The sequence below is a fragment of the Ornithodoros turicata genome, chromosome 9, assembly GCF_037126465.1.
Source record: "Ornithodoros turicata isolate Travis chromosome 9, ASM3712646v1, whole genome shotgun sequence".
Lineage (NCBI taxonomy): Eukaryota > Metazoa > Arthropoda > Arachnida > Ixodida > Argasidae > Ornithodoros > Ornithodoros turicata.
Genome location: NC_088209.1, coordinates 35113328 through 35140331, shown reverse-complemented (window position 1 = coordinate 35140331; position 27004 = coordinate 35113328). Strand labels below are relative to the sequence as shown.

Genomic DNA, 27004 nt, shown 5'->3' with positions numbered 1-27004 from the left:
AGGGGATAGCACCCATTTTAATGCCGACGGCGCCCTGCCTTAGAAGTTATGTTTTTCACCGCTTCCGGTCAAGAGATCCAACGAGTCAAGAGATCTGTAGATCAAGAGATCGGCGATGATGGAATGTCCCAGCGGGCAGATGGTCGTGGCCTCACGCTAGGACGGTGCCGGTAGAACTGCCGTGCCAGAGCCGTAGCGCGTGGCAGCAGAGGCACGTCTTCGTCATCACACACGGGCCGCCACAGATCCATCGAGTCAGGAGATCCAACCGGTCACGTGACAGGCGAGTCAAACGCTCCAAAGCTCATTTGAACTTTTATTTAAATAATGAGCGCCTCGCACTCATTCACACGGTGCGCAGCTTATGTAGGTGGTATAGGACAGATACTTGCAAAAAAGAAAGTTCTTCGAATGGCGCACCTGTTCGCGAATTATTTACCCGAGGATTTAACTGGAACATCCTGCATAAGGATCTCAAGATAACTGTTTACAAATCAATAATTCGTTCAACTTTAGAAATATGCTTGCATAGTCTGGGTCGGTGCCCACTACTCAAAAATATATTCCAAAACTACAAAGAATTCAAAGTCTCGCAGCCAGGCTTACTTATTAAACGGTATGGAAGATATCAATACCCCTCACTAATGTTATCTGAGGCCAGAGCCACTACCCCACCATAGAAAATGCGGCTTAAGTTTATGTATAGCCTTCATAGATTAGGTATCAGTCCCGCTCAATACATATGTGACTCGCAAAGCAGGTTGAACAAGATATATTACAACCATGAATATAGTTTATCGCCGATGTACGCGAGGACAAGCAGATTAAAGAAAACGTCTTACTGTATTTGGTAAAGACAATTGACGACTGGAACCAGATACCCCGCAGTGCATTCCATTCATCCGAAACTTTCTGTTCGAATCTCTCACACATATAAATTTGTGTATGAAGTATATGATGCACATTCTTTGTGGCTTCAGTTCCCATCAGCCCCATCTCCATCGTCTCTTTATGTGTGTGTGTGCGTGACTTCAGGTGGCGTACTGTTGACGAACGGTCTGCCTGCCGGTGTGGCGGCATGTTGCTCAGGGTGCTCGTGCGTCCTGGGACGACTTCACGAAGAACTGTGCCGGTCTTAAATCGCCCGAGGAAAACCCAGGGAAAACGCCCAGAAGGCATAGTTTTGTTTGTACACCGCTCTTGCTAGGGCCCAAACGGCCTGCAATATAGAGTTTATTCACTGACGTTACTCCACCAGAGGGCACTAGCTTCGAAGTGGCGAAATCACTGGCATAATGTAAGTCCCTCTATGTGGTACCGGCAGTACTCAAGTAGCAGAAAAGTACCACTTGCTTTTCTTTTATTTCTCGCTTTAAATATAATTTCTGGACACGTTAGGGCAAACACCCTGTATACCAGCTAACGAAAACGAGTATACCAGTATACCAGTAGTACCTTAGTATACCTAGATTATACCAGTGACGTTGAAGACAGGGAAATCTCTCGGATTATTGTAAAAATAATATTCACACAGTACAATAACTTTGGAACACTCAATGCACGGTGAATGCGATGTAGGTGAAGTCCTGGACAGTCGAAACCTTAGGACCTACAATGTGGCGGCTACCAACCTGCCATGGCCAATCGGATGGCCTATCTGCTAGCGACAACATATACAATCTTTCGTATAGAATAAATAAACTTATAAATCGTATTATGTGAAATGACTCTGGATTTGGGTCGGATCCAAAACAATAAGTCTTGTGAGAACGTCTTGAGGGGTTGGCAATAATACTTACACACATTTTATGTAATGTAAATACATTATTCTTGTTAGAAATCAGTATTATATCTTCTAGAGAATTATAATACATTTTACAAACACTCGAAAGCATAGAAGAACTAGTACTATAACACAAAGTATTACTATGGCCGCCCACACCTGGGTACTAAAAAATTAGAAGCTGCTTCAAAAGCGAGACGTCACGAAGTTTACATTATACAGGAAAGCCTGCGTCAGCAAAATACGTCAGACGAAGGCTGTGAGCGCTTCGCTGTACTCTCATATTTATTTATATCGTTTGAAACGGCGTGGGTAAATAGGTACGCTGAAAGTTGGCATTGCTCCATTAGAGAGATTGAAATACGAAAGAAAGACAGAGGTGGTTGAGCCACCTCTATATAGGCTCCTTGCCATATCCACTGTTACCCGGATTGTCGAATATCAGAAGGCGAAACTAAAGGGGCACTGAAGTGGCAAAAATTTCTTGTCGTGGACTGAAGGATGCAGTTGCCTTGACAACAACGCAAAAAGAACGGATTGATTGATTTGTAAAAGAACGGACTTCATCGGTTGCACCGTTCGTGAGTTATGAGCGAAAGAAATTTTCGTACTTTTGTGCCTCTTTAGCAGTGCTCCAGTAGCTGCTCTGCGTCCTCCGGTGTTCCACAAGCTTGACAACTGTGCTTTCCAGCTATACTCCGACCTTGTACACGAACTTCTGCTAGCGGGACATCGAGCCTCATGCAGACGATGAATTACGGACTTTATAAAGACTTTTCAGGATTTAGATCCGTAAGAGATACTTACAATACAGTGCGAAAAGAAGAGGTCGATTTCGGCGCTTCTGCTGTAACAGACACAGTCGTACGTAAATAACTTTTATTGACAGTGCTCTTCATTTCTTCGATACCTCATTTGGGAAGGCAGCTTATTTCTCTTTGTACTTCAAGCAGAATCATTGAGTTGCACCACCGACAGGCTTGACGATAAGAACACCGCTCCTGTTCTTAGTTTTGCAGGTATGTTACGGTACGATCACATCTTTTCTGCGTGGCACTCCATGGCGTAGAGGTAAACGCAGCCCGCGACTCGATTTGAGTTTGAGGCCTCAGGTCTATACCTCCAATCGCGCTCACGTTTTATTATACCGTATTTTCACGCGTATTAGCCACGGCTTATGCGCGATTTTTTTTCCTCACGGGCGCCCTGCGGCTTATTCACCGGTGCGGCTTATCTGATGACTATTTTTTCCTGGTATTTTCCCCATACGCCGATTTTAACGAAAGGGCCGGCAGTGTCTCTGGAACAGCACTGCCCTGCCGATGCACGAACAGTGCGTAACTGGGACGGGTCCACATTCGAGTAGATTGATCCTCCTGGTGCATTCCCCCAAGCAGCTTTAAGGAAAGTGGTGACAGTGACTCACGTCTTCTGGAAGATCACTGACCCATCAGCCCACGAAAAACACCCGACAAGTGCACAATCCGATCTTGGTAGAACTCCAGAACTGACCTCCTCTGTTGTACACTGTGCCGATCCCGGAGTATGGACCACAGGGTTTATGGCCTTCTCTATGGTCTCCTTTGTCGCACAAATCAGTCGTCTCGTATTGCCCGCGGCTTATCTGCGGGTGCGGCTTATCTGCCAGAAAATTTTCAAAACGTCCCAAAAAACGCGTCCTGCGGCTTATCTGCGGCGCGGCTTATACGCGTGAAATTACGGTAATCACCTAAAATATGAGTTTCGAGGATTCTAATTATTTCGTGTACCCTTTTGTGTGTACCCTCTCGTTTCGGAGGTGTCATCACAAGCTCATCGAAATGAAATTCCAGAGAGCACGCACTAACTCCATTCCAGAAGCGGGCACACCAGGACCACTTACGGCTGAGTACGAACAGGAGTGTGAGAGGCTGAAATATGGCAGTCGTCGAAAAAGCCGGAGAGCGGCAGCAATCCAACCTGCACCTCTCGGGGACAGGACTGTTGAGTACTGTACTGGTCAGTACCAGTGCGCTAAGCATTAACGCTGCGCTGGCGCGGCTTACCGACGACTTGCCAAGTGGTGTTACTGTTCGGGTTCCGAAGGGGGATCTAGCGCGTGCCACTTGCTGATTGGACTACGAGGGTTGGAAAGCATCTCCTGCCAGTGTCGGTGTTCGTCCCCTCTGGCGTACATGAAAGGTCCCAGGGCAGTTTTTCCCAGCCTAACGTCATCGCCTGCATCGGTGACGGCTATGATGACGAAGCAGAGGCTGCACGACTCCAAGTACTTTCCAGCGACTCCGAACGAGAAGGCCTCGCTGAACGCCACGATGTCCGGTGCTGCTGGCCGCTCTGTCGTCCGCTTTTCCTTCACCACGTTACGGCCATGGTTTAAGCTTACCTTGACGTACACTGCGTCAAATATGTGAACAATATACGCTTGAACACGAATCCCCACATGTGGGCAACTCCCTACCTCGTGTCCCTTTCTGTAAAGACAGCTTCCGTAGTTTCATGCTTGTCACTTTCACTCGGTTGCTGAACGGGTTGGATGTCAAGCACACGTGGATTTCGCCAATTTTCGACGTCTTCTACAACAACAACAATCATACTGTGACGATGAAGTAGGGAGGTTTTCCACTCTAGGAGTGGAGAAGGAGCTAGGGGGTCTACAACATTCAAAATAACACTCTCGTTTCACAGTGCCGCTCATATAACTTGGTGTCAACTACATTAGCATAAGCGTTGATGCGCCGCAGTGCACGACATACCTTAGGAACGTTTTCCAAATCCATTTCTATCTCCTCGTTGGAAATTAGGTCGGCCCCTTCAAGCGAGTAAGTCACGTGGCCCAGACAGTGCCTGATCTTCTTGCGGTCAATGTCGTAAGCAGACAGCCTCAAGGTCCTCAGGCGTGCTTCCTGTAGATTAATCTGAAACAATCGTTGACCATTTGAAAGGACAGTGGAACATATCTTTGTCGCAAAAGGCAGTACACTTTGGAGCATACTGGGATTATGGGAGAGAGCTGGTGTAAATGTGACGTATGCAGCATTAGCGAGTGGTCAGAATTAGACAAGGACAAGCAGGACGAAGGACAAGAGGACGAACAGACGTATATTTGTTTGATGTTAGTCTTCTTGCCTTTTCCCCAAGCTCAGAGATATGCTGCCCACACTATGGCTTCGGAATTGGCTTGATCCGGCGTTGCATGACCCCTCTCTCTCTCATGCCAACTATAGGCAGTGCTTTCTCTCTCACAGCGCAGGTGTTCCCGCTCTGACTTTCCTCCACACTTAATTGCTCTCTCGATATCCACTCCCGCTCACGTGCGGGCTCCTTCTCTTACGGGTACGTGTTAATGTCTCTGGTCAATTTATCTGTAATGTTACAGCTCACGGGATACGGAGACCCCACTCGGTACGTGATGTCTTTTAGTCTGAGAGTTTTCGTCGGGAGCGCACACAGGAGTCAGCGACAAGGACTCCTCCCTGACAGGCAAGTCTGAGCGATGGGCAAGACATGTCAACAACACAACACGGAGGCTTTGCCCATCGCTCAGGCTTGCCCATCATGGAGTTTATCCACTAGCTAGCCTGCATCTACGCCGTTCTATCAAGGGCTCCTCCTTTGGATGACAACGAAACTCTTTAAAAGAAGTCCTGAAAAGCCGAGGTGTATGCATAATCATAGGATGAAGTGGGGTAGGGTCCTGTGGCTACCACGAGGAAACATCCCATGTCATCATCACTTCTCCTTCATTTATTGTTGTTGTTGTTGTTGCATTCGCGAGACGTTCGGCCAGAATGATTGAAATATGGCTGTCGTCGAAAAAGCCAGTCAGCGGCGGGAATCGAACCGCACACCTCTAGATTGCGGGTTGAGTGCGCTAACCACTACGCTACACCGGCAACGGCTGGCTTGGCGACGACTTACCAAGGGACCTCTTTCAACGAACGGTAAGCCGTTTCAGCCTCAGAACAGTTACTGAGACCCTGCGTCGTGTTGTCCCTTTTCTGTCTCCGCAAGCTCAAGGTTTTTCAAGCACGTACTCCTACATCACGTTCGGTCAGTAGTATCGAAGAATCCCATTTTCTGTTCATGATACCTCATTGTATATCGACGCTGTGTTAAAGAGGGGTCCTGTGTGACATGAAATGCGTCAAAGAAAGCCTTAGGCAGCCCCTTATAACTTGCAGACGAATTAGTTGGGTATGCGGGATACGTGCATGTCCGCTCACAAAGGTTCTGTGTTCGCACTCAGCCGAGGACGCCAGCAACTTGGCGCCAGGGTACGAGTTGCTTAGGCACTGCGTCCTCTGCGAGGGACGTTTACTATACGGGGTGCAGTGTCTTGAGACTTTAGCGCACGTTAAACTGCCTCCAGGTGCATAAAATTTAATTCAGGGGCCGACCACTGTAGTCTTGCTCATGGTCGTACTTGTCTCAGGATGCAAATCCACAAATTGTCCCTACTATTCACACGTTCACTCTAAAACACATGAGAGGCATACTACGACGGTTAGATTAATTGCTGACTATAGTACGATATGTACCTTGAACGTGAGGGTCTCGTCGTACCTTGGGCACAGCGTCCGTCTCTTTGTCTGTGTCTGTCTGAAGTTCTCTTCATCAGGCAGCAGATAAGCGCGAATAAACGGATCACGAGGTGCGTTCGTAAGACCACGACCTTGGTGGTACACACAGAGGTAAGACGTCAACCAGCGGTTTCTGGGATGTCAACGAGTAAACTTACCAGGAAGGTACCGGGCCCTGATTACTCGAATGAACAGTTCTTCTGTCTCGTCGTTGTAAAGAACAGAGAACCAGAGCCTCCCGTTGGTACAAGGGGGAACAGTATCCTCTTCGTCATCCGAGAACCTGCGTCTGAAACAGATATATTTACCGTCTAATTTCGTTTCGCCAACAAGCAGCTGAAGGCTATATATTACCATACTTCCCTGTCACGTAGTAGTTACGAAATAAATTTATTAGTCGGTCCTCAGTAACTCTGGAAGTTGGTAACTTTAGAGTCATAAAATACGAGGAGGGTAACATGGCCTTGAGTATGAAGGCAACGAAGAGGACAAACCGGGACGGTAGGAAAAGACCCAATGAACTCAGTAAAAAAAGACAGCTCAACACGTCCAGAGACGATGCGCAACTGACGACGGCTCGAGCTGACGAGCTCCGCGACGGTTGCGCCGCCACTCCGCACTTCCACGTGACGGAGAAAAGCGAATCAGCTTGCGGAGCGCAGCCTGATTCGCTCTTCTCCGTCAAGTGTCCCCGCTGTACACGGACACCACACTCGCCCCGTTACGACGCCGGCTTTTCTTCAAAACGGGGCTTCTAATGCTAAGGCATTAAAACTTAGAATACTCTTGGTCGTGTAGTTTACTGCTATTCTGCATGAAGCTTTATGATGATTTTCTCACCTGTAGCTAGCATCCTCGAAGGGCATACTTTCGTTGTGGGAACCTGAGGGGTCGGGAGCACAAAAGGTGTTCCAGCGTACGAAGGGCGAACGAGGTCCAGGTTGCACTGCTTCGGCGCTGAGTCCTGGCATGGAATCGGGACCAGGTGCCATGGGGCTCCTGGAGCCTTGTTGTGACAATGGCCCGAACAGGCCGGCGTCATTGGACCGACCTCGTAAGTACTCGCGGCGAACCGCACTGCATGAAATGAAAGAGCTCATAGGCTAGTGCACGACGGTCAAACTCAATTAAGGTCTATGGAATATTGCGAAGGATTACGGGATTTCAAGCGCTCTTTCTTTTTCTATACCAGTGCAATAAGCCCGGTTCATTGCTCGTGATGTGCAGGACAAGTATCCTTATAGCGTATTTTAGCTCCCCGTATCATTTTACGCGGTACTCATGTTTTCTCTAAATTTGTATGGATGGATGACAAATATTCCAAAAGTACTGAGCATCTGATACTCGGGTGTAAATCTACTTTCAATTATTTTTCGATTATTATTAACTATATCGATAGATAGAGAGATGTAGAGCTATTAACTACAGTAGTTTAGCTGCCCCCAGCAACTTAGGGAGTACTATTCATGTTTTGCCTCACATAATGCTTTTGGAGTATTTGTCGTCCATTAATGAGCACGTTTCCTCACCTGCGCTAAACAGGTTTGTGCGAAGAGTAATTTTAAAACCGAAGTGCCTACCAAACGAATGCTTCATAACCGAAGCGAATACAAAGTGAATACTTATGCAGCCGGACCACATACATATACAACACTTAGCATGCATACAGAACACACAAGCATGTATGCAGACCTCTGCATGAGTCAGCACTCTGTTGAACACCGCCTCCTGCGGCGTTTTCGAGCTTACGCGTAGTTTCGGGACTACTCGAACGTATTCGGCGAGACATTCCTTCGATTCGAAGTTCGAATCCTATATACAGGGTGGCTACCTATAAAAGTTTACCCAACATGGCTTCCATCTTGATTGTCTTCCCGTAGGGGTTCGGAGGTTTTTGGTTGTAACTTTGGATTATGATGTTGAATCGGTTCGAAATTGACCACGATTAAACGTACCAATTAGAATTCCACACGAACATAGGAATTTTCCACCTGCATTGTGCAACTGGTGAGAACGGCGCCCCGGGATGGGCAAGCTTTTATAGGTGGCTACACTCTTAAAAATCAACTTCACCTCATAGCACGCTCCTAGCCAACCATCATCTCGAATGATATCGTTATCTGGCCTGATTTGTTGAAAACGGGAGGCGTACGCCTTTTTGTGACACTTATGCTGTTCATAATTGTCACAGAAAAGGCGTACGCCTCCCGTTTTCAACAAATGAGGGCAGATAACGATATCACTCGAGATGATGGTTGGTTAGGAGCGTGCTATGAGGTGAAGTTCTTTTTTAAGAGTGTACCCTGTAGAATGTTTAACGCTGTGAAAATATATAACACTCTTCGTGTCCACTCTCGCCTGTTTTGCGTTGCTTCAACATGCGATTTCATGTTCCATCTGGAACGCGAATCGGATACACGATTATTCGCCTCAGTATTAAAAGAAACCGAACATACGCGCAGCCCAGACAGTACGTTGCCCTTCTCAACTTGGCGCGCACATGTGGTAAAGAATGAAAGCATTGTACGCTACGCAACTGTGAAGTACAAGAATGGAAGAAAAACGGCATGCGAACAATGAGAGCGAAGCAGACCAATGTGATGCGAAAAAAAAAAAGGAATTTAAGTCACGTCAAAGTTAGCCGCAGTTAGTTGAAATAAATAAAAAAAAGGAGAAAACGTAGTAGTTGGGGGGCTGGAGACAAACATCCCGAACTAGTGGGAACACTTGTCACAAACGAGGGACCAGAAAGAGTCACAAAATGTCAATCAGATGCTTTTCTTCGAGGAAACGTAGGAGCGCTTTCAATGCAGCCGCTTGATGATTGAATGGCCGAGGAGCTTTACAAGGTCAAATGGCCTATATGGCCGATATGAACCGATAGATGGACCTTTTCACATTCAACCTCGGTGGGCTGCACTATGTACACCCACCCTGCTTGTTTGGGTATAGTCTGGCGAACTACTGGGGCTAATTTTTATCGGTTCACCTGCTATTCGGGATGGATGACTCGCTCTGGCCAAGCGAACTATATTGATCGATTGATTAATTTGTGAAAGAAAAAACACAGGACGGTGACCGTTGTGTAACGCGAATTTCAGCGGTAGCTGTTGTGTGTGCTGACACTTTTATTGCCGATATACTAATCTAGAGTGACGAGTACTGCCTTGTGATGTGTAGAGTGAGTGGTGATGTGTAGAGCTGGGATTAGCGGGACAAAGATATTACTAAAATCGAAACAAAAATGGGACAGGAAACGTTAAAAAATCGCCACACTTTCCGGGACAACGTACGCATATCAGAGTATGTCAAAACTGCTTTTATTAGGCTTAGATTATTTTTTAACTTGTTTTCCATTACCGAAAACGAAACCGAAACCGAGGCTACCGCTGTAAAAAAATTATGGTGATGTTAGTCCCAGCCGCTCGTGACTGGCTACTCCATAGAAGGCGTTATTTAAGCGAACTATAGAATGCTGAGTATTATACCTAATTGTCACGTGGACGACTAACTTTATTTTATGTAATCAATCTTTCCCGTGCTCCTGCTCACACAATGGAAGAAGTGCAGAAGAGAGCTTCGCACTGGCGAACCACCTCAAGGACATACGTGCTGAAATAATTTGTGAAACCATTCAGTGCTTTCACGCGTGAAGCATCCTGGAACAGCTAGTCGTCCAGGGCGACCTGTGTTTAAATTTTTTCAATTTTTTTTTGTATCTTATTCTTTTCTTGAGCTTTGCAACCTCATTTCAACCGCGGAACGGCGTTCACATAAGACGCGCATATAGACTCCTACAATGTGAAAATACAAAATGCACAGATCCGCATTGTCTTGTCACGTCGAACATATGACGCCGACATCCCGCTGCATCAATTTCCTATGTCGCATTCTATTCATGGCGGACATAAAACGTTGTGTGGACATAAAGTGGAGGCGTCAAACAGTGGTTCCCTCACGACGAGGTTCCGTTTTTTGTCACACCTTTCACACGATTTATATGCCAAAAGTCGTCATCACAGTTGACCCAACGTTTTGAGCGTTTCATGCACGAACTGCGCACTGTGAAATGGACGCGCGCCTGCACATGTCGGCAGGGGTTTACGTCGTTTTGATTGTGTAAAGTTTTGCCTTATGAATATATATATATACAGCCAAACTCCTTTACAACGAAACTCAGGGAACAGCAAAAACAATTCGCAGTAAAGGTATTTTCGTTAAAAAGGATGTCTATTATTGGACCTATAGGCTCCAGCGGGACCGCAAAAAAAAATTTGCTGTAGTGGTATTTTCGTTAAAAAGGTGTTCGCTATAAAGGAGTTTGACTGTATATATACAAATGAAAAATAGGCACTGTTAGTGCCGACCCAAGATCGTGTCACTTCCCTGCGCCGGGCTGACGAGTCCCAAGTAGGACGAAACAGCTCTACTCGGCTTTGAGTGCACGATCAAATTGTAAACATATACAGTCAACCCTCGATTTATGAACCTTCGATTTATGAATTCCCTCGTTTTATGAACACAAGCACGGGGAACCAAACTTTTTCCATTCATTTTTCCCTCGTTTTATGAACCTCGATATTTGAATAATGAACAAAATTTCTGGGAACCAACTAGGAGTTGCCCAGCGTTTTTGCCCTCAATTTATGAACGGATGGTTCCGAGGTCAACAGAAACCTTCAAAGGGATAATTCCGTGGTCTTATGAATGACGCCTGAACGGACAAAACGTTTTCCAGGTATTGCACCCTCGGTTCTTAATCCCTCGAAATCCGAACAACAAACGGGTTTTCCGGGGTCGCACAAGGTGCGACCAAGTGTTCCTGACCTCAGTTGATGAATAAGGTGGTCGCTGTCACCCGGAGATTAATAAACGGAGGTTAAAAATCGCGGAGGAAATCCGAGACCAGTCCAGTGCGAATGTGGTGACATCTCTTATTTCCAAGATTGACACAGCGGAAGGCATGGTCCAAAGCAAAATTAAACAATTTAGTATTGCATAATAAACAGAGTGTGAATGCGCTAACGTCTGTTCTTGTGAGATTAATACAGCAGAAGGCATGGTCAAAAGCAAAATTATACAATATATGGCATTATAAACACAATCCCAACTCGGAAATACTGTTGCATTTGCTCGATAGTACTCAGTTAACTGAATTTTCGATTTATGAACGATTTTTCGGGGAACCGAGGGTGTTCATAAATCGAGGGTTGACTGTATATATATACTCACGGAACGATGCGACAGCACCAGAGGACACGTGTTTCGCCGTGTTTGTGGCTCGTCAGCTCTGGGTAGCTGCGCATCGTTCGGAATTGGCAAACCAGGGGTCGCTCAGCGAGTGCGTGCGTGCAGCCATAGCAGCCATCTTAATCTGTAGTTTTGAATTTCAAACACGTCTAGTGTCATTTACTTGTTTCTTTAATGGCTTTTTTTTTCGTGATTATATATATATATAGGTGAAAAAGAAAAACCAGACTTGGGCGGAAGTTTAGGGGGAATTAAAACATAAGAAATAGAAATAGCGATAACTGTAAAGTGATTAATTACAAATTATCCAATTACTGTAATTACGTCCTATGTAAGTAGTTACCTCCTGGGTTGCTTTCGCTATTATGCAACTGCACCTTAATTAACTTTGCAAGTAATTTGTAATGCAATTTGTATGTACCTGTCGGATTACCTCACATGCGAAAGGCTGTTTCTTTTTTCATCTTTTACTGCGCAATTTTTTAAGGCGTTCACTAGATTTCTGTGATGCTCCTGCAGCCTGAGTTCAGGCATGTTCTTCTCCTTGTCCTAAGCATAGATTTCTACTACTACTACACTAGTCATTTCATTTGTCCTTTCAATTAAGCGTTCTCTCTGTTAATTAACTTTCCCTCTGTCTCTCTCAATTAATCTTTCTGTACTTCGCTCGTCAGGGAAGAAGGATAAAAAGGAGCAATATATAGGACGGTAACAAGCTGCTGCACACGGCACATACAAAACGACGATACCCGATACAATGAGAGAGACAACACACGTAAAATTCTCACTACACGGCATAACGGACAACAGTCCAATATATATTCGAAAACCTCCGAAGTCCCGCTGCAGAGGTTTTCGAAGTATCTATATAGCGGCTTAAACTTTTTATTTATTTTCCCCTATATAGTCTCGGGTTTTCGTTATGGATTGTGCTGTGTAATGAAAATGTTATGTGTGTTGTCCCTCTCCCTGTCTCCGAAACCGTTGTTTTGAAGAAGGATAAAGTTATCCATCAAAATTGCTATGCATTGAAATGATTGCAATTGATTTGAAATTGATGCAGCTCGGTCTAAGTCAATTACTTTCCAGACTAACCGAATAATGGTAATTAAATCTCAGTTATGATGTTGTAACTGTAATCTAATCCTTTCATGAGCATGTACAGTTGTATTTGTAATTCAATGACCTCTGAAATATAATTTTTACAGTCCGTTCGTAATACACTCTCGCAAAGGTTTCCAAAGAATGGACATGATGGAGCACGAGCTGCACGGCCTGCCATCATTTTCGCTGGAATGATGAATTGGATGGGATTGCGTCTCTCATTCTTACCCCTGAGTTATGCGGCATTGTTCCTGCTCTGTATCACGGATGGAGCTTTTCTTCCCGTTGGCAGTCTTTCGTCGTAGCAGCAGGAGCAGTGCAACCAGGAAAATAAGAAGCACGGCGATGCCGGCTCCGCAACCTATGATCGCCCACAGGTAGATGCCTGGAAGGACATGACAGAGGCATTCTGCAGCGATAAATGCCACGAATGTTCGTACAGTGAACTGTACCATTGTGTGGTGAACATACCATGTAAGATGATGGTAAACGGGCATGGTAACAGGGGGAAATATGCGTGCGCGACCACGCGTTGTACAATAGACCTCTACCCGAGAAACGTCATCGTGTCGTTGGTAGACAGACTGAAACCGAAACAAAAATCGGAATGGGTGGGCTGGGTTTCACGAATGGACGCTCGTTCGCTGCCTCCTATAAACCTCTACCCGAGAAACGTCATCATGACGTTGGTAGACAGACCGAAACCGAAACAGATCGGAAAAGGAGAGCTGGTTTCCAGGAATGGGCAGTTGTTCGCTGAAAGAAAAGTAGGACCGAAGGTCGCGTCCCTTTAAGAGACCATCGTAATCCCCTCAAGACCGCGCCTTTCGGGCGCGACCTTGTTCACCACTATAGCTTTGAACGTAGTTGGGCTCTACCAAACTCGTGGCGCTGTCGAACACTATGACGTCATTTGTTTACAAAGAGGTAGAGGTCTATTGAAAGAAAAGTAGGGCCGAAGGTCGCGTCCCTTTCAGGGACCATCGTAATCCCCTCAAGACCGTGGCTTTCGGGCGCGACCTTGTTCGCCCCTAGCTTCGAGCGTATAGTTCAACTCTACCAAATTGGCGGCGCTGCCGAACACTATGACGTCATTTGTTTACAAACAGGGAGAGGTCTATTCCTTCGTTTGGGCTAGCTGGTATATGCTGAACTTTAGGAGGAACCCATCGTACCACAGTACAAGAACTGATGTTCCCCTCTGTCCTTCTTCTGTGGAGTTCTTCATTTTCGGGGGGTTAAACGAAGCCCCCGATTTAACCCGATTTTTCACGACAGTTCCCCCCGAACAAGTTTTCAAGAATTCGGGTAAAACCCGATATCTACCCGAAATCCTTACTGTCCTTCAACTTGTCGGGCGGAAAAGTGAATCACAATATCAGCAAAGAGAGCTATCTGTGACAACCTATTCGTCCTCCTTCTTCTTCTTCTTCATCATCCTCGGGGAAATGGCCGTTATCCACTAAGGGCGTCCTCCTTTTATAATCACCTCCTGCAGGAGTGAAAGACGAGCTTTGTGGAGCTCGGGCAATGTGTTTGAATAGCGCGGTTATTCACTGCCCCAGTTCCGAGCGGAAATATAAAAATTCTTGTTTCTCGTCCCAGTGTCACAGCAGTGGCTTGTTTCATATGCCTTTGGTTTCACCCGAAAATTCCCCGCTGACATATCAAACAGAGACCGTAGCGCCCGATTTCTCCACGAATTCTCGTGTGTAAATTAAATAGCACCCGATTTTTACCCTCCCCCCGAATTTGAAAAATCATAAAACCCGAAAACCAAGAACCCTATAGTCTCCCTGAAGTTCACGTGGTCTACAATTTATCTGGTTAGTAGTCTTTTTTTCTCTCTCCCCCTTCTCTTGCGAAAACGTCCAGCAGCAAAGTTCATTAGGAGCTCTTCTTGGGCACTATGATTTTTGTTCAGAACTCCCATACCCTGTACAGAGGGACTCTGTTACGGCCCTGTTACGAGTTTTGTACCTGTTATGCCACTATGTTACACCTTGCACTATACTTGAACCTCAAATATTAGCGGGTCTTCTCAGCTAAACATAGCTGTCAAAAAGTATCGCGCAGAAGGTATGCGGACTATAACTAGACGAAATATTACTTGATGTATCCCATCTCGAAATATTTTTTCTAGCGTTTCATGAGATTCCAATCCTGAGGCAGCTTTATTTTGCGAACGATCACAAAAGTGGACGAAGCACGACACGCGATGTGTTCTCGTCTCCTGACGCCACAAGAATGTTTCTAAAGACCCACAGTGAAATATGCGGCCCCTCCATAACTTTTTCCCCTGCAGCGTGTTGTGCAACAAATAAGGCGATTAATGGTTAGTGCACATTACCAGCAACCAAGAGGTGCATGTTCGATTTCTGCTGATATTTAGCTTCTTTCGACGACTGCCATATATTTAAGCCCTTCAAACAACGTAACTTTTACGAAGGAACGGCGGGCGCAGCAGACCCGCGGCGCGAGATAGAGGCCTATGAGCTTTTGCATCTCTGGAAACCTTCCACTCCTTCAAAGAGCGTGTAAGTGAACGAGAGAAGTTGACGTCACTTCGTGACGTTCGCAGTCCCGATAGGAGGACCAATCAGGTGACTCGTGACGTAGCCGGCGCTCCCGAAGCGCCGTAGCAGACGAATTTTCGGTGGGCAACGAGGGCATACGGTTACTCGCGGGTCTGCTGACGTCACGCGCGGGGGGGATGGGGCCGGGCCGAGTTGAAGAGCCCGGCGTGCAGCAGCGTCCGTATCCTCGTTGCCTGCGATGTCCTTTTACGAGGGGCGTTCAAGTCAAACCGGGACTTTTCATTTTTCGCAAAAGTAAAATGAACTTACAGGCGAAAAATTAGTTTTATTTTTCAACGTAATCTCCAGCTGCACTAATGCACTTGTCCCAGCGTTTCACGAGGGCTTGGATGCCAGCAGCGTAGAAATCCTTACGCGTAGCAGCCATGATCGGATCGCATTCTTGACCTCGTCGTCGCAGCTGAAGTGGCGGCCCCCAAGGAACGCCTTCAGTGGCCCGAAGAGATGGAAATCGCTGGGGGCGAGGTCTGGACTGTAAGGGGGATGTGGCAGCAACTCCCAGCCAAGTTCCTGTAAGGTGCGTGTCGTGAGATGCGCGGTATACGGGCGTGCATTGTCCTGTAGGAGGAGGACTCCTTTGGTGATGAGGCCCGGCTTTCCGAAACTGGATGTGTTCATGAATGATAGTGTTCAACGTTCCCACAGAAAGATCCGTCTTTCGAGCCAGTTCGAGACATGTTATCCGTCGGTTCTTGAGGATCAGGCGCTCCACAAGTTGGATGTTCTCAGGAACTCTGACACTGGGCTCTGAGCCGCCCCGGCCGGGATCGTCCTGCACTGATGTACGGCCGTCTCGGAACCGTTTGCACCACTCAAACGCTTTGCTGCGGCTAAGTGTATCGTGGCCATTATCTGTGTATCTGAGCCTGAAGTCTTCTGTGAATTTCAGATGACTTTACGCCTTCATTCACGAGAAACTTCATGACAATTCGCTGTTCGATGTGCGCGCTCACCTCGTTGTCGACCATCTTGTCTAGCACGTGTCTTCTGTTTTGCACGAACTTTGGACCACTACGTGGTGAAGGCGGAGGCCTGTCGCGTGTGAAAATTATGAAAAAGAAGTAGCCGGAGCCATTTGTACACTCAGGAGACAGAAAGTCCTGGTTTGACTTGAACGCCCCTCGTAAAACTGCATAATGGTATGTGTGGTGTGCGTGGTATGTATGAGGACGATATGAAGGGCAGTTCACTCGATATATTATCTCTGTGCTTATAATAAATCTGCTTATACACATGGTTACGCTGTGCTATTCCTTTTCTTTCGACGGCACGCATATTTGCCAGTAACGGCTGTCTCGGGAGTACAACTGCTTTCATAGCTGAGACGGAAATTCAATTGGGAAAGCGCTGGATGGGCGTGAGGCGTGATCGCCCCCAGCTATACAGTATCTCACTGTTGATCTATCAAACTCTATAGCCCATGAATGTATCGGCTCAGCGGATACGTTGATGACGATTAATCAATCAGCATCAATATATTGATGTACCGGGGTGGCATTTCTCGCCCGACTGTATACGACAACAGCGGACACGGCGTCAAATGTAGACCGTGATATAACAAAGCACAATATAGCTCAACCGCCACAAGAACAACAGCAACAATAATAAATGACGGAGAAGTGATGATGACATGGGATGTTTCCCCGTAGTAGTCACAGGACCCTACCCCACTTCACAGCGGTTTATATGAGAGGATGAATTAATGGTGAGCCCGAAGCGAAGGCAGGTCGGAGTTCTGCTTAGAACTCTAGAGGAGGCTAGTGACTTGCACGAAAGCAGAAAAAGAGCCTTGCACTGGTGCGCAGGGCAGCTCCATGGGCCAAGTACTTTGGGCAAGCTGAATGATCTGCGGTCAAGGAGCTCAAGTTGGCGTCGAAACACCCGGATTTCATACGTGTACGGGTCACAGTCCTGGACTATATGAGGAATCGTAGCTGGGGCGTGGCAAGACGGGCACAGCGCCGTGTTACTGTAACCCAGCTTAACCCGGAACACAGGGGTGAAGGCGACGTTCAGTTGTAGACGCCGCAGAAGTGACGTAAAGCTGCGAGGGAGGCCACCTGGCGTCAACCGCTACAGCCCATGTTTTTCTTCGAAACATATGTTCGAAACATGTTTCTCTGTGCATTTGCGCCTTTTTATCGCAGCCGTCACTTGTCAAATACCACCTACATATTGCTTATAACTAACTCTTAATGAATAACTTATATATAACGGCCTTTTAACTAAGTAGAATAGGCAATCAATCAATCATGCTCGAGGGGCCCATCCTATACGCACACTTCGCTTTTTATACGAGTATGTACGATATGTACGATATATATACGATATGTATGTTCCTGAAAGAATAGACAATGTACAAACGTCGGCGTCACAATGTGCAATTAGACTCGACATGTCTTGGAAACAATTAACGACATACGTATACCACGCAGGACATAGGGTACATGGACGGTAGGAAGCTACATGCCTTTTTGCTGCATCAGTACGCTACGCAAGCAGGCTAACTGTCTGCGCAGCCCCGCAGTTTCTCTCTTTCCTCTTGCACCTGGGGAGGGGATAATGTCCCAACGTGAGGCTCACATTGCCTTTATTGCGAAGGGCTTCTTGACCTGAGCCTACGAGCACCTCCCTTATTGCTGCCCTGTGAGCGTACAGACGCTTCGTCACGTGATATCCCTACGCTTTACCTCCTCTCATGCGCAGAGACACGCTGTCATAGCGAATACGCATGGACGAAAACATAGTGCGACGTCTTAGTGTGGTCGTACCTTAGGTGTATTGCGGTGACGTCCGCTATATTCATGCATTCCCAAGGAAATGTAGTAGCAGTGCATGGAACAAAAGAGACACAATAGGAGCCACGAAGCAAAACGCTTGGCCTGGATCTCTAACTAATCGGGAATTAGCCAAGCCAGGAAGAAGCCAGGAAAGTTCGTTTCCAGTGTAGTATGCGCTGGTGCAAGGAGGAAACATGAAAAGAAAAGTAAAAGAAAGGAAAGAAATCATGCAGGGAGGACGGTCATAAAATATAGGACTTGCTAACGGGTTCATTCATGGGTTGCTAGCTGCTAGCTAAAATGAGCAATGCGGATTAAGATGAGAGGCCAGTCCCCGGGCCGTGAGGAAATGTCCAAGAGCTTCGAGATCAGACACTGCAACGATGCGTTCGCCCAAGGACAAAGTACAGCACTCTCAAGCTCAGAGGTCTTGATGCAGCTTTACCTACCTGTCGTCATTCGTGGGCAGCACAGTGGAAAATGACAAACTCTCCACAAGTGTGCCACAGGTGGGAACAATTTGAGAAGTTAGTTTTCCTATAATCTTGTACATCCAAAGCGGGGTATATTAGCAACATTTAGTCGAAGCCGGGCCAGAGGAGATCCTCGGGCCCTGCTCATGCATACCACGAAGAGGATGGAACATTCTATAGCAGAGTCTACGACTTCCACGTTGCAGCCGCCACAGACAGACGACAGACGATACTGATGCAATTCATCTCTCGTAAGCTGTCGTAGGGACGAGTTCGCGTCAGTTGAAGTGAACAGTATATACACATCAATCATTGCCGTGGGGCAACGACAGCAGAACCATGCGTCGCCTCATTTCCCGCAGCAAGAGAACCCATTCGAAGATATTACCATCGGAGTCAGATGAATGTTGACGATGTTGATGGTCTTCTAGCAGTCTGACGAAGCCGAAAATTTGGCGATCGGAATCCAAGTCCGGAGATAGCTTGTAGCGCGGCTTTCGAGCCGCAGTTTTTTGATGAACTGTTACGAGAGATGAAGGAATTCGGAGCAGTCGAGGAAGTAGAACTACCAGGTTCAGTAGAGGACTACACCAAGGCGAGCTGCGACCACATGGTCTTACTGGGAGACAAAAAGTAGAAAATCGTAATGAAACTGTACAGACGAATGGGTGGTAGACAAAAGTAGAGCAAAACTCTTTTATTTGGAAGAAGAGCGGCCACAGAAGAAATAAAAATGGAATCACAATCTCAAAGAACCAGCATAATTGCTGACTGTCAGGACGCACATTCTTAGAGCAGTTGAGTTACTGAGGCGCAATGAGAGGGCATGTATGGTTTACAAAGAGTCTAGAGTCATGGAAAGAAAAGACATCGGAGAGGACAAAGCAGTACCTTAGCTGGGTATAAAGATGGGGCGTTTTGCTCAAGATCGCAGATGTCTCACGCCTCGGCAAGTACACGTAAATGTCACACGCAGGGTAGTGACCTATAAAAGTGAACCGCTGCCGGCATTCCGCGTTCAGCAATTATTCAATGCAGATGTATCATTGTGCTGTCTAAGCTCTGAAGGCGATTGAGTCCTAGTAAATTTCGAATTGATTGAGTGAGCACGGTACAGCGTTATATTGCGAAATGTGTGAACCCATTGGCATTCATGCCAGAAGTATTACAAATAAATAAATAAAAACCCGGTAGTGAAAACAATTGATATGGCAGTGTTGCGAAGAGCAGATGAGACGCTGCTCTCCAGACGCACAGCACCAGCTGTTTCATTGTTGTGCGACACGTCGCCCTCTGGGGAGGAGCGTCTCAACTGCTATTCGCAAGTCCGCCATTTTGACTGTTTTGACAAAACCGGGTTCGTACAGTTCGCGTTCTAACTCTCCATTGGGACGCTCGATCAATTTGAAATTTGCCACGGTTGAGTCGCCTTCAGAGCTTTCACTGTAGACAACGCTATGATGCACATGCATTGAATGGTTGCTGGACACGGGACGCCGACACCGGTTGACTTTTACAGGTCGCTGCACATATATGACGATGCATGAGACGTGGCTCTTCACCGCCGCAAGGAGGCCCACAGTCGTGCTTCCACTGTCTCGTTCTTTTAACGAATTACACAAAAATCGCGGTTACAGAGAAAGTACACGGCCTATTTCACGTTAGATTAGGCAAAGAGGTTCCATAAGCTTCGTGAATTTCGATTACTTTTTTACATATTCGGAAGGCCAACATATGGGATGGTATAAGGAGTAAAACGAATTGTTTGGGCTAAGTTTGTTGCGCGCAAAAAGATGGAGAATATCGAAGCGAAAAATTAACCTTTGAAATATTCCCGCCTCTGCAGGAACACACCTCCGCAACCATAAAAAGTATTCTCGCAAAGCTATTTCATCTGTTAATACGAACCCTGGTGATCACACTCGTTGTTTTATTATGAGCACCCATAATTATACCAGTTCGTTCTTATACGATGAAAGATGAAAGACACTGAAAAGGTTGGCTATAGCTGTAGGAGGCTTTGAGGCTTTGTATGTATTTGTCCCTTCTATGTTGTTCCAGCCTCAGAACATCAGTTCTTTCCTGTTCATTCTTATACCAATGCGCCGGTATTAGCAAAAGCGCGAATCAGAGGAATTATGCGCAAGTACTGTTGCACAAAAAACATCGCAACCGATGTGATCACAAATGAAAATACTGGCTCACCTGCGTCTCCGAACAAATGGAACTCGTCGGGCATTGGGCTCTGCGCAGTGGTGCAATGCGCACAAACATTCGTTTCGGACTGGGCAGCCTGAGAATACCGCACGGATTCGCTACTTTTTGAGGGGCGCTGCATTGTTCGAACATCCCTTCCACGGTGAAACCATGCGAACACGAGCCAGCGCTATAGTCGTTCGCCGCCGACGTCGCGTTAACCACAAAGCATATCCCCGCGGTACGTACCGGTGTCCATCAGGGGGCGGATCTCCCGATCACATGGTGGATGTAAGTTTCTGCAGACCACACGTCTGCCCTAAAGAATGAACGTAACGCGGCGCGAACCCACGCGGGAACTTACAGGGTGTCACGTGGCAGGGGAAGCAGCTGCGCGGACTCACGCTTGTGGTGCAGGCGGTAAGGTGGCAGCATCTTCTGAGAAACAGCTGTTCCGGAGAACATTATTTATTGGAAAAGAGTCTTGTTTGTTCCCTTGACGCAGCGATGGAAGTATGTGCTATAGGCGTCCGTCAGAGGAAAGGTCAGCAAACAATAAACGGTGCGATGCCATTCATAGAAAAGGCCAACGTATATATAGTGTCGGGAAACGGTAACAACAACAACAACAGATAAATCAATGATGATCAATGGGGAAGTTCGCTGCGTGAGGTGCGGCCAACTATCCCAAGGCACGATGGACGGAATGAGGTATATGTCCTGATGATAAGACGATGAAGGACGCTGAATATAGGGGTCGACAGTCAGTGGAGTCAGCGAGACAACAACAACAGATTGCTATAGGCAAAAGCACACACAGAGCACACAGGTACACAGGCCGGCACATCATAGCGATGGGAAGGTGTTCAAGCAAGACTAAAAGCTTGCCTCGTTCTCATGTTCACTGGTCTTGGTAACGCAGATAACGCGGTACTTGCGCAGCGGCGTGAGGTCCTCAGTCCAGTCGCCGATCCGGGGGGGCGGGGGGGGGGGGGGGGGGGGGGGGCAATGCGCGTGTTCTAAAGTGCAACGTCTACCTTTGTCCACGGCCCGAAGGGACGCTGCTGGAAATGAGGTCGTACTCTGCAAGTTGGACGCAGGGTTCGGATTCCACGAGATCAATTTACACACGCTTCGGCATCACACCCGCTCCAGAACAATTCCCCCCAATACGTATAGAAGAATATTAGAAATTATCGCTTCTCTATACCTGGCGTGGCAAACACGACGGACGATATCCCCGTTTTTCAGAGAAGGTTAGAAAGGTCATGACTCATGACCCTCATTTCAAACACGTACTTTTTTTTTTATTGCATGCTAGCGCCGCGAAGCAACTGGTGGTATGAGCGATGTACAGACGTGGACAGATGGAGTGAGGACAGCAGGAAGGAGTGGGGGATAGGGTAATTAGTAGTGGGATGCGTCCTGGGCCGACTTCAAGGGGAACTGTGCCGACATTCGCCTGGAAAGTATTCGGAAAACCCAGGGAAAACCTCAGACAGCACAGCCGGCGGTAGGATTCGAACCCACCACCTCCCAGTCTTCAGCACGACCTTGGCTGCCACCAAGCAGGTACGTGCTTCAGAGACCCATAGAGGCAAGCGTGATGCTCAACGCGGAAGCAAATGGTAGCCTTGGTGGACCATCAGGAAGGGATGTGGGTTTCTCGATAAAAAAAAAAAGTTGTAGCCATTCGGTATCTCATGCTCCAGAATACGGTGGGAGCGCTTGACGAAATGGCCAATCACCTGGAAGCTTACTTTCAAACCCCTCTGCTACCGCTGCGCCAGCTCCCAACTTCCATTGAGGACATCCCTAGTGGGTCTGCGATACTGCACTGAACGAATTCAAAGAACAAATTTGCTATTGAAGACGCACAGCAAAGTGCAAGACGAAGTACTCGGCATTATACTTCCACCAGTCTATTTGTTCTTCTGACTCGGGGCAGCTTCCTTACAGATAGCCAAGTGGAGACCTGATCCAGACACGTGTTCATTCGCTCACCGTGACGGAAGCCCGCTACGCACAAGCGCAGGAGGAAGTGCTAGCTCTCATCTGGACCGCTGGAAGGACTGAGGGCTATTCACGGAACGTTTAAGACTTAAGCCGCTAGTGACCCTACTGGGCAGACAGTCTCTCGACTCCTTTCCACGCAGAACTCACACTGCAGGTGAGATTTAACTACATGTATAGTACGTCCCTGGCAGCACGACTATAACAAACGATACGCCCCTCGGAGCTCGAGTAGACAATGACCCACAGGCCAGGATCTCATATACGTTACATAGCCAGAAACTTTCGCTAGCAGCTTACTTAATCAAGAGGACAGTTCTACTCTCGAAGCAGTAAAGCTGGCACAGCGAAATGATGGCACTTGCAAGTTGCCGAGCCTCTCGTAACAGATGGCAAAACAGGTCACGGCTCCCAACTGTAGTGCTTCTGCACTGGCAGCACTGAGGACAACCCATCGAATATGAAGAGTGTGTGCTGCATTCAAGCTGTTTGGTCAACGAGAGATCCTTAGGAGGGCATCACGGAACAGCTCGATGTTCGTCATGAGTCGAGGGCTACATACCAAGACCGCAGCGGTGCAGCAGCGATTTGCCCCTTAGCCGTTGAACATCGACTGGTTAACGACCGCATTGTGTTAAAAAAAGCGATCTAGGTACTGACGCTCGTCGCTGTCCGTAGGTAAAGAGCGCGAGTACGCAACGTCCGGGGATAGCCACGATTCAGCAGTGTCTCGTCTAGTGCCATAGTGGAGGGCGTACAGACCCAGAGGGCCGTAGGGTGCGACTGTCAAGGCACCCTATAGTCACAATCAATGCTCGGGCATGTGTCCCAAAAGGCGACACCATTTCTGGCCTGTCGCTTCTGTAGACTTTGGACTTATAAACTTAGAACATCCCATAAAACACTACATTGAATAGAAACTATACTCTACCTCTGGAACACTTGACCGTCATTCTTATCATTCGGTTATTGTCAACGCCAAGCCGCTTTGTGTGACCACAACAGAGTCTTAGGCGAAGGTTGCAATTACAAGGTGAGGTGATTTTTTTTTTCTTCCTTTGTCACTGATGTACCAGATGAAAACATCCCTACTACATAGCTGTCTCTTTGAGCGACGGTCCCCTTGCGCATACTGCATTAATACTACAATACTCACAAACAGGTACAAAAAAGAAGCAAAGGTCATTACTGACAGAGAAGGAACAACAAGAACGATACACAGGCTGCTGACTGAAATTAAAATGCTGAATTCAGAATCGCATTCTCTAGCAAGAAAAAGTACGGAGATCGCTTCTAATCACTTCCAATGAACTCCGCATACCGGCTTCTGTAAAGTACGGTATGGTATTGTTGAGTATGGCATATGTAGAAGGTGCAACCGCAATAAAGTCAACACTCCAAACGAATGAACACATTGTAGCGAAATGTAAGACGATAATAGAACTGCTATCTCATTAAAACAGCAATATGCAGAAACAGTTAGCTATCTGTCTTTCTCACTTACTCCTTGCATCATCTCCTGGGCGGAAACACCGCCACTTGCCGTCGCGCAACATCAACAAAAAAACATACAGTAACGTCAGAGACACGATGTTCCACTGCCTTACTTAAGCACGATGTAATAAATGATCGTCTCCGTAAGGATGCCGTGCACACAAGCCTTTCTACTGAAGATAAATTGGACGTCGCGCATCGTACTTCACCAAAGGTGTACATGTCACACATGGAAACGCATATGACACAAGTAGGCCCCTGCGAGAATTTCCCCTCCCCCTTCTTATGCGGGCATTTCCTAGTTCTGACAGACTCCAAGGCAAATGACAAGTAGGCGACTTCTCTCATTTTCTTTTTTACGTCTTCATCGATGAGATCCAGTTGGCTCCATGCTCACTATAAGAAACTGCCTGGACCAAAACGAAAACTAAACAAGCGCTGTCGCGTACTTACTTAGGATGCTCACAGCCACCATAACAAAAAAAAAAAAAAAAAAAGAAGAAACAATGAAGTTCCTCACCAATCATTTCAACTTTTTCTTTTCTTTTTTGCCGAAACTCTCGTTACCTTAAAACAGTCACTGTTAGCAAAATGACCTTCTGTTTTGCGCTTTGCCGCGAACCAGCCAGGAAACAGCCTTCAATCGCATTCATTCAACACCACCTGGAAACAAAAGCCTGATCGATTGAGCGACGTACCGTAACAATTAAGAGTTCGCCAATCACGCCGTTACTTTCGGTGATGAAAGCAGGAAGTCACTGAAAAGGCTAGCCAGCTGGTTAGCCAAAGGTTACTTTCAGTGAACGTAGCCGTGAAAATGAGCTGCCATCATGGGCAACCACTTGGTAGGCACAGAAAGTCTGTGTTTCAAACTCGCCTGCGGCGATTGGCTGACGTCTTGGCCATGAGTGCTGCGATTGGCTTACAACGGCGAGCCCTTTCACAACCACCACCACCGATTGGCTTACCAGCTCGCGTGGCTCAGTGGTTAGCGTGCTGGCCATGTCACGTCGAGACTGGTAGGCACCCGTGTCCGAATCCCCAAATATTCCCCTTTTCTTTTCCTTTTTGTTTTCTTCCCCTTTTCTCTTCTCCTTTTCTTTACGTCTTTGTCTTTTCTTTTTCTTTTCTTCCCCCATTTTTCATTTTTTTGGAATAGCAAGCCGACCTCCGTCTGGCTGCCCTTTCCTTTCCTCTTTTTTAACAAACATATCCCCCCCCCTGGTGCCGGCTTTGATATCTGGGGTTTTCCCTGGGTCTTCCTCAAACGCTTTCAGACATATGTCGGCACAGTTCCCTTAGAAGTCGGCCCAGGACGCACATTCCCCAAGGGCGTTAGTCGTGTCGTTGTCCACCTCTGTGGTGAAGCGAGCCTTTTCACCACCACCGATTGGCGGACTTGTCAACGTGCGAAGGAGTGAGAGGAGGCAAGATGCAGTATCTCATGCTTACGTCAGCAGCATGAAACCGAAATCGCATATGAACATATGCTGTTTGTTCTTCCTATTTATCTCAAACACTATACGATGTTCTGCAGAACGAGCTTTTGCATCATTTGCGTCCGCACGTAACCTACAGTCGAATACAAGTTAAATCTCAAAATCAGCCAATAGCATCATGAGTATGCATCACAGCACTTCCTAACCAACAGCGAAGTTGTATAGATGGGCACCAAATAGTAGAGCGCCAAACAAACTATACACAAAACGTGAAACATATGTGACATTTTATGGGCGTCTGAGAATGGTGTGAACGGACATACTCGAATCGGTACAACCGAATTCCGAGATATGCCCTTTACTTGATGTCTGCACTGAGGAACGACATCAGCGAGACACAACAGCTTGCAAGTATACAGCTTGGGACAACAGCTTACGGAACACCGGGAACTCCATTGGAACGACACCCTGTATAGCAGCAACCAGGCGCAAGGGAGGAAGCTGAACGTACTCACCCCACTTTGCAACGTGCTTCCTTCGTTTTAAGTATTCGTGGAACTCCTGACCGACGTACGATAACAAGCACGCCAAATAACGCTAACCTTATGGCAAACGGAACACGTATGCACACGCACGCGCAGTTGGGTGATGTTGCAAACTTACCGAAGCCCAGCGTTCTCTCTTCCGTTATGCCATCACTGCAACATCCAGGTGATGTGACAGCTGATATCTGCGAGGCGCCGTCCCTTATGCGCAGTATTGATTCCAGTGACCGTCTGGGAACTGACATGCGTGCAGATCGGTGGCACAGAAATGTGGATCAAGGCCTAAAAAGTTCGGCCGTGAAGTTCGGCCGCGATGTCGCATCATCACAGAACAGGTGAATTGATCCAGTTGTGTAAATAGAGGCTACGTCACAGGTTGAGACCGTCGTCGCTCAGGGTGCATGCGCTATAGCAGCATGCACAGGGATAATGGTGCTGTGATACGAAGGTGAAAGGGGGAAGCGAGTTAAAATGCGACCTGGAGCTGTCACATCTGTGCTGAAGCCTTCACTGGGTCGCCGCACAGCTGAGAGCAGTACAAGCATGAAAAGCGGTCGCTTTCATACTCAGACTACGTAGAACGTACAGAATAGAACTCGGGGGTTCACCTCATAAAACGTAAGTAAACAGATAGCGGAAATGGAAGCATGCACTGTACACTTACCACCTTCTGAGAGCAACCTACGAAATAACGCGGCTCAATGCTCGGTTAAAACACGTGATAATCAACCAATGCACAGAAAACACAGT

General features: G+C 47.1%; 1 protein-coding gene across 6 annotated transcripts; it reads right to left on the bottom strand.

Moving 5' to 3' along the window:
- Window positions 1–1343: 1343 nt before the first annotated feature.
- Window positions 1344–26782, bottom strand: LOC135368749 (synaptotagmin-15-like). 6 transcript variants are annotated; one of them, XR_010414864.1, is made up of 9 exons: window positions 20773–21133; window positions 12946–13102; window positions 7204–7440; window positions 6522–6652; window positions 6322–6455; window positions 4537–4698; window positions 4242–4356; window positions 2694–4177; window positions 1344–2630 (listed from the first exon to the last, which is right to left on the bottom strand). XR_010414864.1 is itself a non-coding variant. In XM_064602242.1 (8 exons), the coding sequence occupies exons 1-8, from the start codon at window positions 26497–26499 to the stop codon at window positions 3849–3851; spliced, it is 1392 nt and encodes a 463-aa protein (XP_064458312.1). In that variant the 5' UTR covers window positions 26500–26782; the 3' UTR covers window positions 2649–3848. The 6 variants fall into 6 exon arrangements, 5 of the variants coding, with proteins under 5 accessions (XP_064458312.1, XP_064458313.1, XP_064458311.1 ...); XM_064602242.1 differs by lacking the exons at window positions 1344–2630; window positions 20773–21133 and adding an exon at window positions 26373–26782 and having other exon boundaries at window positions 2649–4177; XM_064602243.1 differs by lacking the exon at window positions 1344–2630 and having other exon boundaries at window positions 2649–4177; window positions 6522–6646; window positions 20773–21136.
- Window positions 26783–27004: the final 222 nt, after the last annotated feature.

Bases quoted from the DNA above. Each gene is read 5' to 3' on its own strand.
- LOC135368749 (XM_064602241.1), bottom strand. From the start codon at position 20,905: ATGCAGCGCCCCTCAAAAAGTAGCGAATCCGTGCGGTATTCTCAGGCT. The intron at 13,103-20,772 runs GTGAGCCAGTAT...ATGTCCTTCCAG, and splicing joins CCATTTGTTCGGAGACGCAG to GCATCTACCTGTGGGCGATC. The intron at 7,441-12,945 runs GTAAGAATGAGA...CATTTCATGCAG, and splicing joins CAATGCCGCATAACTCAGGG to TGCGGTTCGCCGCGAGTACT.